The sequence below is a fragment of the Euleptes europaea genome, chromosome 4, assembly GCF_029931775.1.
Source record: "Euleptes europaea isolate rEulEur1 chromosome 4, rEulEur1.hap1, whole genome shotgun sequence".
NCBI classification, from domain to species: domain Eukaryota; kingdom Metazoa; phylum Chordata; class Lepidosauria; order Squamata; family Sphaerodactylidae; genus Euleptes; species Euleptes europaea.
The window spans coordinates 45,348,323-45,366,683 of NC_079315.1; the positions used below are offsets into that span (position 1 = coordinate 45,348,323).

At 46.1% G+C, this 18,361-nt stretch overlaps 1 protein-coding gene across 2 annotated transcripts in view; it reads left to right on the forward strand.

The window, feature by feature from the left end:
• The window catches only part of LOC130476180 (uncharacterized protein KIAA2026-like), a 61,875-nt gene that overhangs the window by 5,750 nt on the left and 37,764 nt on the right, over positions 1-18,361 (forward strand). Inside the window, exon 2 of one of the 2 annotated variants that reach the window (XM_056848059.1) lies at positions 3,577-3,777. The exons of the other annotated variant lie outside the window; for it this stretch is intronic. Coding sequence (XP_056704037.1) covers positions 3,577-3,777 — 201 coding nt within the window. The remainder of the gene's footprint in view (positions 1-3,576; positions 3,778-18,361) is intronic. 2 annotated transcript variants of the gene reach the window in all.

An 18,361-nucleotide genomic window follows, 5' to 3' on the forward strand; every position in this document is an offset into this window, starting at 1 on the left:
CTGGCTCTGCCTCCTTCAGGAGGCATTATGTAGCAGTTGTTTTGTGAGTGCACCCACCACGATGTGTCAGAATTCCAAATGTGCCCGCAGGCTCCAGAAGGTTGAGGACCCCTGCATTAGTGTATATACTTCAAGCAACAATTTCTCTTTCAGACTGCTTCTAACTCTGCAAAAACTAGTGTTTGCTTCTAACACCATCAGTTTACAATATTAAAGATCAGTGAATCTGGTCATTGAAGTAAACTTTACTACACCACTGAACTCTTCAGTAAAACATCAACCTCACATATGTAGGTATGGACAACATCAGCCACTTGTACCTTTAAAATGGAACAATTACACATTTCTTTTGAAAATCATGGGTATCTAAAATATTGGCTTCCAAGTCTAACCATTCATTTTTATCACCATGGACTTCACAAAATCAAAAATTTCTATGGATAAGCTTCCCTACACTTATATGTGCTAGTTTGTTTTTTGGTTTCTGAATATAGACCAGTTTTGTTCACATGCTGGAAAGGATAGAAGAAACTCAAGTAGGCAAGAAGATCTGGGAGTTGTAAATGACTACAGTTGACAGGAATTATAATTACTTACTATAGTGGATTGCCTTATGTAATTACTAGAAAGCTACTTGAGGGAATAAAGAACTTCTGAAACAATATTCTGTATATCATCTCAGCATTGCAAAATAAAACTACTTCATAAGCGGCTTATTTTTACTTTTGTTGTTGGGAAAAATATTTATTTACTTTGTTTACACTCCACCTTTCTCCCCAATGTGGACCTAAGGCAGCTTGCATCTTCTCAGTTTTATCCTCACATCAACCCTGTGAAGTATGCTAGGATTCTGTGGCAGAATGGGAATTCAGTTATGAGTCTCCCAGATCCTATTCCAACATGCTAACCACTATAACATCTTAGTCATTTTTTTTAAAAGGGAAAAATCTTCCCCCAATTTTTCAGTTTTTCCCCAGGCCTTTTCATCTTTGTTAAAATGATGATACATGAATTTTCATACATTTTTAATTGACGGTCTAAAATTCATGTAATACATTTTTATATAATGAATAATGTTAAGCAAGAAAAATAAAAACAACAATTGGTAAACATGGCACATGATGATAAAACTAGGGACATCAACTGTAACTATAGAAAGAAAGGTGGGAAAGATGATAAATCTAATTGGAAAATGATTCAGGAGAGAGGCTGTGGCTTAGTGGTACAACATCCGCTTGACATGCAAAAGGCCCAGGTTCAATCCCCAGCATCCCCAGTTTAAAAGGATCAGGTGATGTGATAGCTCTTCACATGATACCCTAAAGCAGGGGTGGGGAATGTCCAGCCCGCAGGCCGTATAAGGCCTGCTAAATCATTTGGTTTGGCACTTCGTGGGTCCTGGCAGATCTCTAGTTCAGAAGGATCTAAGACTGGCGATCTGCCCCTCCCATGGACAGGAATAGCCTCTATTCAAGGCGGACGTGAGTTTGTTTTGCCAAGAAAAGGAACCTTTTTTCTCCCTTGCAGAAGAGTTGTTAGCTATGAAGCTGCTAGGACTTCCCAAGAAACTGTGTTAACCCTTTCCCACCCGGGCTGTGGAGAAACGTATTCCCTCTGTACTACAAGAGGGCTGGGGGCGGAAGTGGCGACTATTGAGGGGTTAAAGGGGGCAGGGCCAGAATGTACAGGGGTGAGTTCTTAGCCAGTGTGTCCTCATTTCATCCCTGCAGGCAGAGGTAGCAGGAGCTGGCTGTAGAATCCGGCCCCGACCATGCAGAGCAGAAGCAACTCCGGCATGTGGCTGGATGGCTACGCCCGGCTGGTGCAACAGGCCATCCTGTGCCACCAGGTGGGCGAGTGCACCACCGGTTGGATGCCTGCCTGCTTGCCCGCACAGGGGAGTCATCTGGTTCAGCTGCCTGCTTGGGGCTTAGTCGGCACCCCCTCTCCTTTCTGGTTCTTTCCCCTCTAAGTCCTGCAAAAGACGTGTAGGGCCAGAAAGTGCCAGATTGGGGCATTACTGGACTGGGCTCCCTCACCTACAAGCCCCGAGCGGCTTGTCGCTCACTCCACTTGTGTTTGCTGCCCTGCCTGAATCTCTCAGGCCCAGCTGGGGACGGCAGAGCTCAAAAACGAGTCGCTCTATGTGGCAGACACTTGGAGCCGTCTCCGGTCGTGCCTCTTGGCTAAATGTTTGACCAAATATAGCAGGCTAATTTTTAAGTTGATAATTTTGTATGGTCCACGAATGATGTTATAAATACCCAAATGGCCCTTGGCAGAAAAAAGGTTCCCTACCCCTGCCCTAAAGAGTTGCTGCTAGTCAGGGTAGATGGTAGTGATGTTGATGACACAGAGGCCTGATTCATCTTCATATGTCTATATGATTTACAATCTGAAAAGAAGTAACCCAGAGGCACATCTCCCTCTTCTTCACTGTCTCGTTGACTGGCTGTGATGTTTCAGGGGCTATTTTAGCATTTGGCTACACATGAGAGTAAAATATTTGTCCCGCTTACTGGTAGTAGGACTCATGCACTCTACTACTGGGCAGTGCTGTTAGATAGTCAAAATGTAAAACCTAGTGCAGGATGAAATAAAGTAAGCAGACACAATGGGAAGTTATATAGGCAAACAAATGGAAGATATTAACAGCTGTAGGGTGAGATATGTGACAGGTCCCTGTAAAGACCTGGCTGAGAGAGAAATTCGTCACTATCTGAAATTCTAGAACTCCATTGCCAGCAAAGAGCATGCAATACTGGAATAGCTAGACCAGAGGCCTGACTCAATATGAGGAAATTTTATATAACAAAATAAGATGTTGTTTCTTTACTGTAATTCAGTTTGTCACATGAGCAAAATATAGCAATGCTTATAATTAATGTTTTGTGTGTCAAAAAGCAGGCAGTCGTGGTTTTAAAACATACTGTACATTGTGCTTTACTGAGTGCCATAAAAGGATATGTTCCAGCTTGAAAGAATTTGCTCTTCAATAGCATAAATATATGAGAATTGAAAGGTGGGCAAGGGGAGGCAGAGTTAATGGATTAATATGATCAAGTGCAGTTATGTATGCTTCTGCTTCTTTTCAGTTGGAGTCTTGGTAGTTGCTAATAAAAGTTGAAAAATACTTTTTGATCACATTGAGATTGCAACACTTGTGTTTCATATGTATGTTTTAAAGTATAGATTTGGTTTCTTACTATGCAAAAGGCATAAATGGAACCTAGCTTCAGAAAACCAAGTTGCCTCTTCAGAAGACAGTTATTCCTACTGTAAAGACAAACATATTTTTCCAGAAAGCAGCTAATAACATACAGCCCAGATGTTTTAAAAGGTGAAGAGCATGTTCTGCTATGAAGAATTGGATAGTCACTTAAATATAATAGAGAACCAATTAAAGACTGATATAACACTTTGTCAGCAAATTGTTCCCCACATGTAGCAGTACCACTTGAAGAATAGCCTTATTCATTTTAATTCACCTTTTTATAAGTTTTAAAAACATAGCTAGACAATTATTGTTGGTCAGGAAAAAATATACTTGTGCATTGATTTGGTTTTTCTTTCAAGGCACTTAAGAGAGAAGACAGCAATATCAGTAACATCTAAAGGGTTCTATGGGCTGGAAGATGAGAAGGGAACAGCTTGTGTTTCAACAAGGCGTCGTTCTACACCACGCAGTTTAGCAAGCTTGACAACAGGCGTGTGTGAATCCATAATGGTTCAGGTTCTGAGACAGGAAGAACAACTGAGAGCAAAAGAAGAAAAGAGGTAAAAGACAAAAGTGGCATGTTTGTAGCTATTCTTTTCATCCCCCTCCCCAAAGCTTTGCTCCTTTGGGAGATCAAACATATCACGTCCCTTCATTTCTGGTTCAAAATGGACTTCTCAACTGAAGATTTCTACATAATTAAGCATCACATTTAGGTACTCTGGTGTACATGCTACTGTATCAAAAATTTCTTATTCAGTTCATTTTTAATGAGAAAAATTGTTAAAGCGGTGAAAGATTTAAAATTTGTTTCATTTTGCCTCATAAATGAGGTGTGGTATTAAAATATCTATCATATAAAATGTTTAATGGACCTGTTTTTATTCTATGTTTATTTATTGATGTTTTATTTACTTTTTGCTGTTATACTTTTGTAGGGTTTTGTAATGTATCATTGTTTGTGTATCAGTTGAACGTAGCATTTTAGAGCAAAGAATTTAATATTGCTGGGAGAGTATACTTTCATCTGAATTTGAATTTGTTTTGAACTTGTTTTGTTCTCTTTAAATGTTAAATGAACATATAGTGGGGTTGCCAGGTCCCTCTTTTCCTTCGGCGGGAGGCTTTCGCGTTTAAGTGTACTCGCGCAGCACTTCCGGGTTAGAACCGGCCCTTTACCACTCAAACTAAGAGGTAAAGGCCCCTTGCGAGGCAGAACTTCCAGCTCTAAACCGGAAGTGCCGCACTTGGTATGAATGCTCGTGTGCGCGTTTGCCTGCCGACCCTCAGGTGGTCGGCGGGCAGAGGGGGCAATTGCCGGGGGTTTGCCCGCCACAAGCGGGCACCTGGCAACCCTAACATATAGTTGTATTTAAAATACTGCTTGAGTATGAGGAAACTTGTGTGATTTGGGAGGGAAAGTAATGAGAGAGGGAGACTGAAACACAGGAAAAAGATGCTCTAGGTAGCTTCCATTTTGTTGGAATAATTGGCCATTAAGCAAAACATGGTAGGGCCCTGTGATTAATCATGGAAAAGGTAAAAAAAAAGTTTGAAGTAATCTTCAACTTAAACAATAAAACACAATAACAGCAGACTCACTAAAACAGCCCTAAAACCAACTTTCATTCTGTAATCAACTTTATTGGGGGTGGTCTTTTTGTTGATGTACAAAGTTGTATTTTTCTGCATATCTGGGTGTATAGATAACTCTCCTTTCTGAGGATGCTTTTGTGATCCATACAGGAGACATATCATTTACAGTGACACATAGTAATTGACGTTTTGCAGACTTTTGTGCATATTCTGCTTCTTTTGGAAGTTGGATGTTGCTGGCATGATGCAGTTCTGTTCTAATTCTTTATACAGTATTTGGTTGCTGTGCTAACAAATTATTAAGTATTTTATTGTTTCAAAAGGTATGATGCATTCTGTTACTTCTAACTATCTTTAAGAAAGTGGATATACTTTAAAATCTGCTGAAAGGGCTTTTCTTTTTGTAGCCATTAATGACAAGGACATGTAATGATGGAGGGGAAAGCCTGAGGAAAAAGTTTTGTTTTTTTTAAAGCAGGGCCATTATAGTTCTGATCTGTTGAAATGGCAGTTTCCTGCACTGTCAATGGCTTATTTCAGATATAATGGCACAAAGGCTCAAAGGTATTTATTACGGTCCATGATCAGCAAAAATATAATGGCACTAGTTTGCTGATATATGAGTGAGCCTGAGAAATCTTTGGGCTTTTACCATCCCCCTCATTAGGGTTGCCAACCTCCAGGTGGTGGCTGGAGATCTCCTGGGATTACAGCTGCTCTCCAGGAAACAGAGAACAGGTCACCTGGAGAAAATGGTTGCTTTGGAAGGTTGACTCTATGGCATTATACCACATTAAAGCCCCTCCCCAAACCCCACCCTCCTCATGCTCCATTTCCAATATCTCCAGGTATTTCCCAGCTTGGAGCTGGCAACCCTACCCCTCATACATAGCAAGATAATTATTTTTTAGCATCAAAGCTGGCAAGCTATGGTATGTGCTTAGTCTGGAAGCCAAGATTACAAACAGTGCATTTGAATGCTGCTTTGCTGTGCAAGTGCAAGCTGTAGCTTGCTGGTTAAATGCCATAGAAAATTGTGGTTTGCCAAAATCCTGAAACAGGAGGCTTAAGTTGGTTCCCAGTTAATTGCTTGTTCCCAGCTCCTTAGTCACATTTCCTAGTTCCTGAATCCAGCCACAAATATTGAGGACGATTTAAAAGCTGTGCACCCTAAAATAAGGTTTGGACCACCACACATCATAGCCCCAAATTCAGGGGACTTTCCCCTCCAAGGTGGTTCCTGGTCCAAAGTCCAGTGCTTGTGCCAGCTGCTCCAAAGTGGGGTGCCTCCAAGACAAATGCACATACAGCACTGGGGCCCAGCTGAACTCCCAAAAATCTTGGAACCACCCTGAATCACACATTCCCACACTCTGGAGACTGTTCGCTGCAAGAAGACATACAGTGGTGTCTGGTCCAAACACTGGTTCTGGCACCGCTGACTTCTATTTGGTTCACCGCCAAGAGGCCTGTATTGCAAAGAACATTTGAATAAGGAAGTGGAATGGCTAAATGTCCTCTGCACCCCAAAATAAGGGCTGGACCACCACACATCATACAGTGTTTTCCAATCCCACCTTTGTCCCGACTTAAAACAAAGAATCACTTTAATTACGAGTGCTTGCTAGTGCGTTTCATCACGCCGGTCGACTCCACTTCCAACCTTCCAGCACCCTCTTTGCCGGGCCAGCTCCGTCCATTCCAGGTAGTCCACCCCAAGACACTGGTATGCCCACAGGGCTTCACGGGAAGCACACTTCCTTCTAGCCCTTCCCCATTGAAGCTGACCAAATGGGAGAGGAGTGGCCCGGCCCCGGCAGCAGCATCTGTTTCTTCAGCTTGCACGGCTGCTCCAGGCACTTGTGCTTCTTCTCGACAGCCTGGTGGGCCTCCTGCTGCTGCTCCAGCTCCTCTCTCTCCTGGGCCAGGCGGGCCTGCAGCTGCTTCGTGGTCTCCTCGCACTCCTGCCGCTGGGCCTCAGCTCTTTCTGGCTCCAACACCAATGCCTCCACCCGTCAGAGGCAGAGCGGCGGCTATATGTCCTTGTTCTGTCCCTTCTTTGTCAGTCCATGTGTTCAATTTTTTGAACTCAGGAAGCAGGAACAAAACAGGGACAAACAAATGACAATCTAGCCATGCATTAACAACTATACACAGCTACTGATCACACAGGTTACCAAAATCAGAATTCAGTTCCTTTGCTTGGTAATTAGCAGCACATTCCAGGTTGAATTGCCTTGCATATTTTTTTGAATTTTTCACGCTGAACCGTCATTTCGGACGTGACTGCGATGCCGGAGCATACCTGCTTCGCGTTACTTAAGAGTGTACTGGCCGGGCAGGCAGGCTGGGCTGCTATTGCAGTACGGTGCAGAGGGAGCGAGGGAGGGAGTGTCCAGAAGCCAAGGAGGAAACCGAAGCCGGAGGCTTCTGCAGCTGGCAGGCTGCACTAAGCAGGAAGACACCGGGGAATGCAAAGTCCGTTAAAGAATTCCAGAAGTCAGGCCGGAACTTATCAGAGTCGAGGCAGCAGAGTTGTCAATTAGGCAGTCCAAGGTCAGGGTCACTGGCAAGACAGTCTGGGTCAAAAGCAGGCGAGAGATACCGAGGTTTAGCGTCACTGAGACCAGAGATCAGTACATTGCTTCCACGATTTGGTTCCTTTCTTCAGTTCCTTAAATCCAGCTGACTCTCAGAGCGAGGCTGGTCTGGCCATCAATCACTTTAATCTTTCACAGCTGCAATCTCTTGCCTCGCCAGAAGTCTTGCAGACCTCCGCCTTTCACTCATTAGAGCTCTCAGTCTTTTCCTCCTGCAAGCTCCTGGGGAGGAATCCTCTCCTGATAGCTGGCTTCCCGAGGGGTCTACGCCAGACTTGGCGTTGTTACCTCCTTTGATCTAGCAGCTGGTTCAGGAGACGTGTCAGCTGCATACTCTGGCAAGATTGCTAAGTGGTCTAGTTCACCTTCTGAGCTCACAGAATCAGGTGAGTCCATGACACTATCCCCCCCTCAAGGGCCCCCTCCCCCAGCAGGGTGACTGGACCCAGCTTCCTAGGATATTAGCGGTGGAACTGCTGCACGAGGTCTGGGGCATGGACCTGGTTGGCTGGTTCCCAGGATCGGTCTTCGGGGCCGTACCCTTTCCAGTCCACCAAATATTGTAGGGTTCCCCTCCGATACCTTGAATCCAGGATCTGCTTTACCTCGAACTCCTCTTGCCCATCTACTAGTATTGGCAGTGGCGACGGCGCCCGTTGGGAGTCATGAGCAGGTACCAGGAGGGATCAGTGGAATACTGGGTGCACCTCAGGGATCGAGGCAGATGTAATTGATACACCACTGGGTTGATCTGGCGAATGATACGATAGGGGCCGGTGTATCTATCGTCAAGTCTGCGGGACGGCTGGAGATTGGGAAGATGCCGGGTGGACAGCCACACCCGATCCCCGGGGGACAGAGGTTCACCAGGTCGTCGGTGTTGGTCCGCCTGGTCCTTAAAAGCGGGTTTGGCCTGGTCGAGGTTCTCCTGCACCAAAGCGTGTTGAGCCTGGAGTTCTTGGATAAATTCATCAGCAGCGGGTACGGTTTATGCCATGGGGGCCGCCTGCCAGAAGTGGGGATGATAGCCAAAATTGGCAAGGAATGGGGATTGGCCTGTGGAGACATGGTCCGTGTTGTTATACGCGAATTCCGTGAGGGGAAGGAACTGTACCAAGTTGTCCTGCTGTTAGCTGGTGAAGCACCGGAGGTATTGCTCTAAGATGACATTCACCCGCTCAGTCTGCCCATTGGTTTGTGGATGATCCGCGGACGACAGGTGCAGTTGGGTGCCCAGGTGTTTATGTAATGCCTTCCAGAAGCGGGAGGTAAACTGCACTCCCCTGTTGGAGATCAGGTGCTCGGGGATTCCATGTAGCCGGAACACATGCTGGAGATACAGTCAGGCTGTCTCCTGAGCGGTTGGGAGGCCAGTGCATGAGATGAAGTGCCCCATCTTGGTGAACGAGTCCACTACCACCAGGATGGTGGTGCAGTTCTGAGAGTCCGGAAGGTCCGTTATGAAATCCAGAGACCGTATGTCATGGACGGAGTGGAGTGGGAAGTGGTTGCAAGAGTCCCGTTGGTTTCCCTGGCAGGTACTTGGCACAGTGACATGTGGAGCATTGTTGGAGGTACCAGAAAACCTCGTCCCTTAGTCGCGGCCAATTAAATGCCTGGGTAATCAGGTAGGTTGTCTTAAAGCGGCCAAAGTGCCCTGCAGGAAATGTGTCATGATAGAGTCGAATGATTTCTCCCCGCAATGGGCCAGGGGGCACATACAACTGGCCATGGAACCACAGTTCTTCTCCCTGCAATGTATAATCTGAAAGTTCTCAACCCCCATTCTCCCGGAGTTCTCATATCTTGGTGCAGGTTTCCGGGTCTTTCAGCTGCTGTTCTCGGACTCAGTCGGCTAGGGTGTGTGCTTCCACAGCTGCCGTGAAGACTTTGGGTGCTAATATGGAACCCATCTGGGAGTCTTGGGGTTGATGCTGGATGGGGTCTGGAAGCCGGGAGAGGGCATCCGCCCACCTGTTCTGGGATTTCGGGATATATTTGATCTTTAAATTGAACCGGGTAAAGAACAGGGACCAGTTCTGTAAGTGTTCTAGATTCTTATGGTCTGTCAACACAATCACCTGGTGATGAGCACCCTCCAGGTGGTGGTGCCAGGCCTCGAATGCCATCTTGATGGCCAACAGCTCCTTTCCCCAGGTCATATAGTACTGCAGGGGAGAGCTGGCAGGAGTAGAAGGCACAGGGTCTTAAGGCCGTCGTACCTGGCGCCGGCTGGGATAGGATTGCCCCCAGTGCCCGGATGGAGGCATCCGTCTCGATGGTGAATGGGAGAACTGGGTCCAGATGGGCCAAGACAGGGTCTCCAGCAAATGCCTCTTTCAAGGACTGGAACACCTCTTCCGCAGCAGGAGTCCACCGGTAAGGAGTCTTGGGCCGGAGCAGCTGGGTCAGCGGTTGTGCTCTTTTAGCAAAGCAGTGGATGAAAGTCCGGTAATAATTCAAGAACCCAAGGAACCGCTGTAATTCTTTCCGGTTCCTAGGTGCTTGCCACTGTAGAATTGTCTGGACTTTCTCGGGATCCATTTGAAGCCTGCTGGAGAGATCTGGTGGCCCAGGAAGTCAATGATGGACACTTGGACGGCGCATTTCTCTAGCTTGGCATACAAGCGGTGCTGTTGCAGCCGTCGGAGCAATTCCTGAACATGTTGCCTGTTTTGCTGGGGTTCCTGGGAATAGATCAGGATGTCATCTAGATAGATGACCAGGAAATGATCCGGTAGATCCCGGAAGATGACGTTCATGAAGCGTTGGAATACGGCTGGGGAGTTACAGAGACCGAAGGGCATGACCAAGTACTCGTATTGGCCGTATAGGGTCCCTGTCAGATGCGGACCAAGTTGTAGGCCCCTTGCAGGTCGAGTTTTGAGAACATGGTAGCTTCTTTGACTTGTTCCAACAAATCTGAGATGAGGGGGAGAGGGTCCCGGTCCCGGATGGTGATGCGGTTCAAAGCTCGGTAGTCATTGCAGAGCCTGAGCTCCCTGCATTTCTTCTTCACAGAGAGAACCGGGGCGGAGGTGGGGGAAGAGGAAGACTGGATGAACCCACATTGCAGGTTCTTGGTTAAGAACTCCTGGAGAGCAATGCATTCGGGTTCTGACAAGGAATACAACTGCCCCACCGGCAGAGGAGCATCTGGCTTGAGATTAATTCTGCAGTCGTAGGGACAATGGAGTGGTAACTAATCTGCCTGAAGGCCTGGTATTCTGGAGGATGTTAACTCCCCTCTGTATCGGCGCACAAGCCCAAGACTGTCAGGTGTGCCCCTGTTGTGGCAGAAGGCGAAAAAGTGATCTGCTGGGTACACCAGTTGATGGCCGGGTTGTGACGATGGAACCAATCCATGCCCAAGACGAGGAGAAAACAGGGCATCTGGGTGATGTCCAAAGACGTCGGATCCGAATGTTGCTGGACGTACAGCAGGAGAGGGACGGTCTCCTGATTCACTGGGCCCGACTGAAGCAATCTACCATCGATAGCCTCGACCTTCATGGGCTGCTTTTGGGGCCTTAGAGGCACTTGATGTTGCTGGGCGAAGGTGCTGTCCATGTAGGACTGGGAGGCACCTGAGTCTATCAAGGCATGAGCCAGGAGCCACCGGTTACCGGGTAATAGGATCCAGACAGAGATTAGCAGGTGTTGGATCCTGGGTGGGTTGGAGCCTTGGTGGAAGAGTCTCCCCAGGCTAAGAGGCTCGCGTTCACCTGGGGCTGGGGGTTTAATGGCCCCCGTCATTTCTCTGGGCAGGTGCATGCGTAGTGACCCCTTCCCCCACAATATAAGCATAAGTTGCCGGCCCGACAGCATGCCTTTTCTTCCTGGGTCAGGTGGGGCTGCATCGCCCCGAGTTGCATGGGTTCCCCCATGTCTGGGAGTGGCCTTGGTGCAGGAAGGGGCTAAAGCTGATGCCGGGGTTTTCCCATCCATTCTATAGTTGACCTTGGTACCCTTGTGTGTCTGCCGACGATCCTCCAGACAACCGTCGATGCATAGATACAGGTCAGTCAGGGTGGCCAAGGTAGTAGGACGGTGTACTCGGGCCACTTCACCCAGGGCCTCATAATTAAGCCCCTCCAGGTACTGATCGCAGAGGGCAGCATCATTCCATTGCAGGTCCTGGACCAGAAGCTGAAAGTCAGTTGGCGTTCCCCTCCTTATGTGCCTCGGTAAAGGCAGTCTTCAGATGCTGCTCAAACTGAGAGTAGTTCTGAAGCAGCGGAGAATCCTGCAACAGGAGGGGCGTGGCCCACCAGGCAGCTTGGTCCTTCAGCAGGCTGATCACAAAGCTCACTTTGAGCTGGTCTGTTGTGAAGACTTGGGCCCGGGTGCTCATGTACAGGCGGCATTGGGCCAGGAAGGTAGAGAAATCCTCCCGCCTCCCATCAAACTTCTTTGGAACACGGAGGGGGCACTTGCTAGCAGGTGACAGTGGGGCAGCTCCTGCTGCCATCTGTGCCTGTAATTGGGAGACCACCGCTGTCAGTTGGATGAGTTGGGTCTGCAGGGTCCGGTTCTTCTCAGTCAGGTCTTCCAGGGCCTGTTCCATGCTGGAGTTTTCCACAAGACCCTCCCTCAAGAGTAGCACCGTGAGATGGTGGAAGCAATCTGTACTGGCCAAGCAGGCAGGCTGGGCTGCTACTGCAGCACGGTGCAGAGGGAGCAAGGGAGGGAGTGGCCAGAAGCCAAGGAGGAAACCGAAGCCGGAGGCTTCTGCAGCCGGCAGGCTGCACTAAGCAGGAAGACAGCGGGGAATGCAAAGTCCAATAAACAATTCCAGAAGTCAGGCCGTGGCTGGTACTTATCAGAGTCGAGGCAGCAGAGTTGTCAATTAGGCAGTCCAAAGTCAGGGTCACTGGCAAGACAGTCCGGGTCAAAAGCAGGCGAGAGATATCAAGGTGTAGCGTCACTGAGACCAGAGATCAGTACATTGCTCCCACGCTTTGGTTCCTTTCTTCAGTTCTTTAAATCCAGCTGACTCTCAGAGCGAGGCTGGTCTGGCCATCAATCACTTTAATCTTCCACAGCTGCAATCTCTTGCCTAGCCAGAAGTCTCGCAGACCTCCGCCTTTCACTCATTAGAGCTCTCAATCTTTTCCTCCTGCGAGCTTCTGGGGAGGAATCCTCTCCTTCTGATAGCTAGCTTCCCGAGGGGGTCTTCGCCTGACTTGGCGTTGTTGCCTCCTTTGATCTAGCAGCTGGTTCAGGAGACATGTCGGCTGCATTCTCTGGCGAGATTGCTAAGTGCTCTAGTTCACCCTCTGAGCTCACAGAATCAGGTGAGTCCATGACAAAGAGCCCCTTTAACACAACCTTTGGTGTTTGCTCCGCCCCCGTCACAAAGAATCTCCTGCAAAATAACCTTTCCTTTCCTTTCCTTTTATCCCTTAGAAGCTCCTTGATCAATTGATCTTGAGCAGCATATATCTAGTGTTGGAGGGATATAAGGACTGAAACAAATCTTGCCACTGACAATGTAGCCTTGGGGTCCCTATCACTTAGTAAAAAAGGCATTATGTCAGTCACAGAGGCATTGGATTTGTATATTAAAAGGGGGAAAATATAGTGCGATCCAAGTTCCTCGTAAAAGCGGCATTCCAAAAGGGCATGGGCTAATGAGTCAATAGAGCCAGAAGAGCAAGGGCAGATCCTGTCTGAGTATGGTATATTCAGAATTCTGCCCTGCATTACCATAGAAGGGTTAGCATTCAATCTAGCCAAGCAAAAAGCTCTATAGAGACGAGGAGTTGTTAGATAATATGTATAGGCAGGCAGACCACGTGGAGGGGGTATTCCGAAGAACTGGGATGAACAGACACGACGAGCACGAAAAGTAGTGCCTGCAAAATAACAGCAGCGCGTTAGCTAGACACATGCTAATGGCTATGCAAACAGGAACGAAGGAGCAGGCGAGTGTGGGGTGTGTGGAATTTCTCCTTTTGTGTCGGAACCTTGAATAGACATTTTTAAAGTCGCATTTTAAAAAAGAGCTTTGAGCGAGTATCAAAATTGACCATGATTAATGGCCAGAGAGTAAGCTCCTTAGCTCCACCCACTCCCCTCCTCTGAACTTCTCCTCTGAACTTCTCTTTGTTCGTCACATATGTCTTACTCAGGTCACTGAATTATGAGCAAGGGTGGAGCTTGGAAGAATGGCAGAAGCATAATTCTGGATAACGCAGTCATTATTTAAAAGTCTGTCCCCCCCATATTTCCTCCAAGCCACACATGGTAACCTGTATATTTAAAAGCTAAAGGGTTGTGAAAATTATTATTTCTGTGCATGGATTTTTCTGTGCTTGTAGTTGTCAAGATTCATACCTGTAGTATGAAGATTCATACCAGCATGGTGTTCATATACTGAAAGCACTTGGACCCTGGTCATCCTTTACTGAGCTTGTTTGGGATGTACTGTTCTACCAGAAGAATTCAGGTTGTACAAGGACAGGGCATTTCAAATGGCATAATCAGATGAGGGTGGAGCTTGTTTAATGAACTTGCATATAATTACAGTACAGTACGTGTGTGTGTGTGTGTAAAGTGCCTTCAAGTCGCAGCCGACTTATGGTGACCCCTTTTGGGGTTTTCATGGCAAGAGACTAACAGAGGTGGTTTGCCAGTGCCTTCCTCTGCACAGCAACCCTGGTATTCCTTGGTGGTCTCCCATCCAAATACTAACCAGGGCTGACCCTACTTAGCTTCTGAGATCTGACGAGATCAGGTTAGCCTGGGCCATCCAGGTCAGGGTAGTACAGTACATACACATATTTAAAAAGTGACTTAACACCAGGGTGGATAAAAATCAATAATTTTTTAAATTAAAAATCAAATTTTAAAAATTTAAATAATATTTTTAAAAAATAAAATGTTTTTTCAGAAAAAATCTATCTAAAGATTGTTTTCTATTTAAGATACATTATTCTCCAAAGGTTATTCACCATGAAATAAGGATTAGTTTTTAATTATGTAGCATGAGGTTGTATACTCATGCAATGTTTAAATGTTTTGGTAAATGAATTCCATTAATCCATTCACAATGTCATGCTCTTCCAGAGGTTTATGTAAGACTAATTTGGGCAGTTTGTCTATCTAGAAGATATTATCACAGATGCTTGGTTTCGCAGTTCTCAGAACTATGAATTTGAGTCTGCAGAGGTAACATACCTGTTCTTCACAGCAAAAATGTTATAAAATTAACATACAAAGTTAGAAAAAGACCTTAATCCCATTGTTCCTTTGCAAATCTATGTACACAGAATCAACCCTTTACCCCTTAAGTGCTAGGTTTGAAGAAGTTCAATGAACAGAAGTTTGTTTGGAATGGAATAAATCTGTACAAGGAGCTAACTGTGAGGAGGGAGGGGCAAGCAGTAAAAATGAAAGTGAAACCTTTTGAGTAGAATATTCTACAAGTCTTGGGATCTTTGTGTATAGCCTGAGGTTCATCATATTATTCTCTGCCCAGAGGAGAAAACCTATAATGGCAGCAGGCCATAAAAGAGTGTAGAAAACGATGACTTAAATCTAGACTTACTGACTAATGATTTAAATAGATTTGATTTAAATCAAATCCACCCTGCTTAACACCCTATCGCCAATCATTTCACAGTAGACTGAGTATACTATACTGAAAGGAAAAGTGGGAGAAAAGTTAAATAAAGGAAAGGTTTGGTGGTTCCAATATGTTTAGTTATATGTTTATCTGATAGATTGTGAGACTTTCATTTTACTTAGTGATTTATTTGATTGTGGATTTTTTAAAATCTTCAGTGCATTGCTGATAGTCAGAAAGCCAACAACCTATGTCTGTACAAGTAGCACTGTGAACCAAGTGATGGCAAATTCCAAGCCAAGTTTTAATGTTAAGTGTACATCAGTTTTATAGTACTTTGTCTGTGTTTCTGTATAGGTCACCTTGACTGTTGTTTATGCTAAAAAGCATTCAAAAGTATCGATCCTACATCATGAGGCTTAATTTTTTTCCTTCTCATGGTTTGATGGACATGTATGATGGTAATGCTTTCTTAACACCTTAGAGCAGGGGTCTCAAAACTGCGGCTCCAGAGCCACATGCGGCTCTTTGGCCCGTTGAGTGCGGCTCTCCGAACTTGGTTCGGAGCCCCTGCTCTTGCGCCCGCTCGCGCCGGCAGCCGGCTGCGGAGAGAGAGAGCGAGAGCACTGTCTCTCCCTCACCCCGCCGTGGAGAATGGCCGGGTCCCCCTTTCCCTTGCCCTCAATGGTTGGGAGGCTAAAGCCTCCCCTCCCCTCTAGCCGCACGATTGCTGGGTGGGCGGCTCGGCGGTTCCTGGCCCGCCCTGCCACCTATCAGCTGTTGGGCGGGGCGGGCTTCCTTTGGTAGACCTGGCCTCCGGCTGAGTCCCATTGGGAGGCCATGTCTACCCACTGGCTTTCTTGGCGGTAGACCTGGACTCCAAGGAGGGGAAAAAGTCCCCCTTCAGAGGCCAGGTCTACCAATTGGCTTCTATGGGCCTCCGGAGGCCAGGTCTACTGCCAAGAAAGCCAATGGGTAGACCTGGCCTCCCAACGGGACTCAGCCGGAGGCCAGGTCCACCAATAGGCTTTTATGGCGGTAGACCAGGCCTCCAGACGAGGACTCCAGACGGAGAGGGGGAAATGGCAGGGACTTACAATTTAATTTTTATCAATAAATAAGATCACTATTAAGTATGATATCAAGTTTTATTCAGTGTACCTATAGTTTAATTAAGACTTAAAACTTTAGTTAAAGTTTATTAAGTTAATAAACAGTGTACCTACCTATATAGTTTAAGTTTAAGAAATTTGGCTCTCAAAAGAAATCTCAATCGTTGTACCGCTGATATTTGGCTCTTTTGACTAATGAGTTTGCCGACCCCTGCCTTAGAGGGTTTGAGGGGACTGTTCGCTGTGGAGCATTTTCCCCTTTTAAATTTGTTAACTTTTCAAAAGGGCTTTTTTCCCTCTGTTGGCGGCTGGGAAGCCTTGGAGGAGGTGGCACACTTGCGCCGCTCCCTGCCACTGCGGATCCACCTCCTCCCAACTCAGGAACGGGCAGCCAGTCTAGTAATCATTATTTTACTACCTTAGAAATATTTCTAAGTGTTCCAGGTGTTAATCTAAGAAAGTATTCTTTACATATTGTAGTATTGTCAGTATAGTTTTATATTTGAAATGTAAAATAACTTAGAATTCTTCCATTTTCTACAGTATGTGCAACCATTATTTATTTATTTATTTATTTATTATTTTATTTAGAACATTTTATTGCTGCTTCTCTTGGAACCTGCTTACAAAAGGTGGATTACAAAATAAAAGTAATAAAAAATAAAACATATTAATTAAAATCTAACATTTAAAAAGCCACAGCCAGTCTCAAAACATAACCCTGGATGAACAGAACATTTTGGCTTGGCACCTAAAAGAAAACACTGTAAGCCCCAGGCAAGCCTCAGGGGGAAGGGTATCAAGTGAGTTGCCACTACTGGAAAAGCCCTGTTTCTTGTTGCCACCAGGCTTACCTCTAAAGGCAGGGAACACAGAGAACAAAAGGCGCGATCGGGTGGGTGGGGTGGGGGAAGAACCCGCCACCGCTGTTGCGCAGAAGGCGCGATCGGGTGGGGTGGGGGGTAGAAGTCAGGACACCCTGCCCATCAGCTGGCCGGCGGGAGCGCGCTGGGAGAGGGCCCGGCAGGCGAATTACCGTATTGACCCGAGTATACGCCGAGGTGAGTTTTTTAAGCCAAAAATCATGGCTAAAAAACTCGGCTTATACTCAAGTATATTACCATCCCAAGGTTGCTCACAGCAGTTCTATTAATTAGCTCACAGCTTGCAGTTGGACACAGATGGGAGGGGGGAATTTGTTCATCTTATTGAAGACTCTTTCGAAACAGCATGGTGTTTGGTGGGAAGAGATCAGATCGGTGGCCTAAGTTTTCTATAAAATGTAGTCTGTTTTAATTGGCCTTATCCTTCCCTGTTCCACTCCATCCTGTTCCCTTCCATCGTCCCTTGTCCCTTTGCTTAGTATGTGTGCCATCTATGATGGCCTATGCTGCTTGGCCATGGACTGAATTTGCTAAAGCTCTTAGAAGTTAAGACCTACACTACAAGAACCTTAGTAAGTGTATTTGGGAAGTCAGCTTTATTATTTTTGTGTGCTTAAACCCTTTATTGGAACTAGATTGTTTTTAAAATATTTTTCTTTACTTTCTTTCTAATATAGCTTATTTTGCTTTATGGTGTGTTGCATTATGATGTATCTGCTAGTCCAAAACCAGGTTAAGCTTGGTTACATTATCAACAGAGAGGCTTGCTCCAGGATTTCGGGTTTGAGACAGGGGAACAATTATCTCAGACCAAGGCCGGCCTTGACCACCACCACACACACACATGCACATGCACACGCACACATTTTATGAATGTAACCTGACATACTGTGCGCAAAACTGGGCAACAGAGCAAAGAACTGCAGTCTTTTTAAAAAGGTAGTCCTGACATGTATGTGAAAGGGTTTGCACATGTCTTAAGAGATCTTTCAGTCCTGAGCTTTACGTTGCAGTTTTAACTGGAGCAATCTGTAAATTAAAAGGGACTGTCCTTTGTGGAGAAGTAAGCAACAACAAGTCCCAGCTAAAGTCCAATGTATTGGTGGGAGTGTTATTGGCCCAGTGGAACAACAGAGTGGAGAGGACTGAGAAATACAGTATGCATCAGAGGTTTTACCTAGTCAAGTAGTGAGGAGGCATTCAGTTCCTCAAAACTGGCCTCAAGGACTTACAGCTAATAGTCGAGGGAATGAGAAATCTGCTCAGGTTGGACTTATTGCTGCTGTTAACAAGCTTAACGTTTTGGACACTGATGTATTAATTTCTCAAGAACAAAAAGTGTGGGTTGAACAAATGAGAACTGAGCAAGTGATTATAAATCA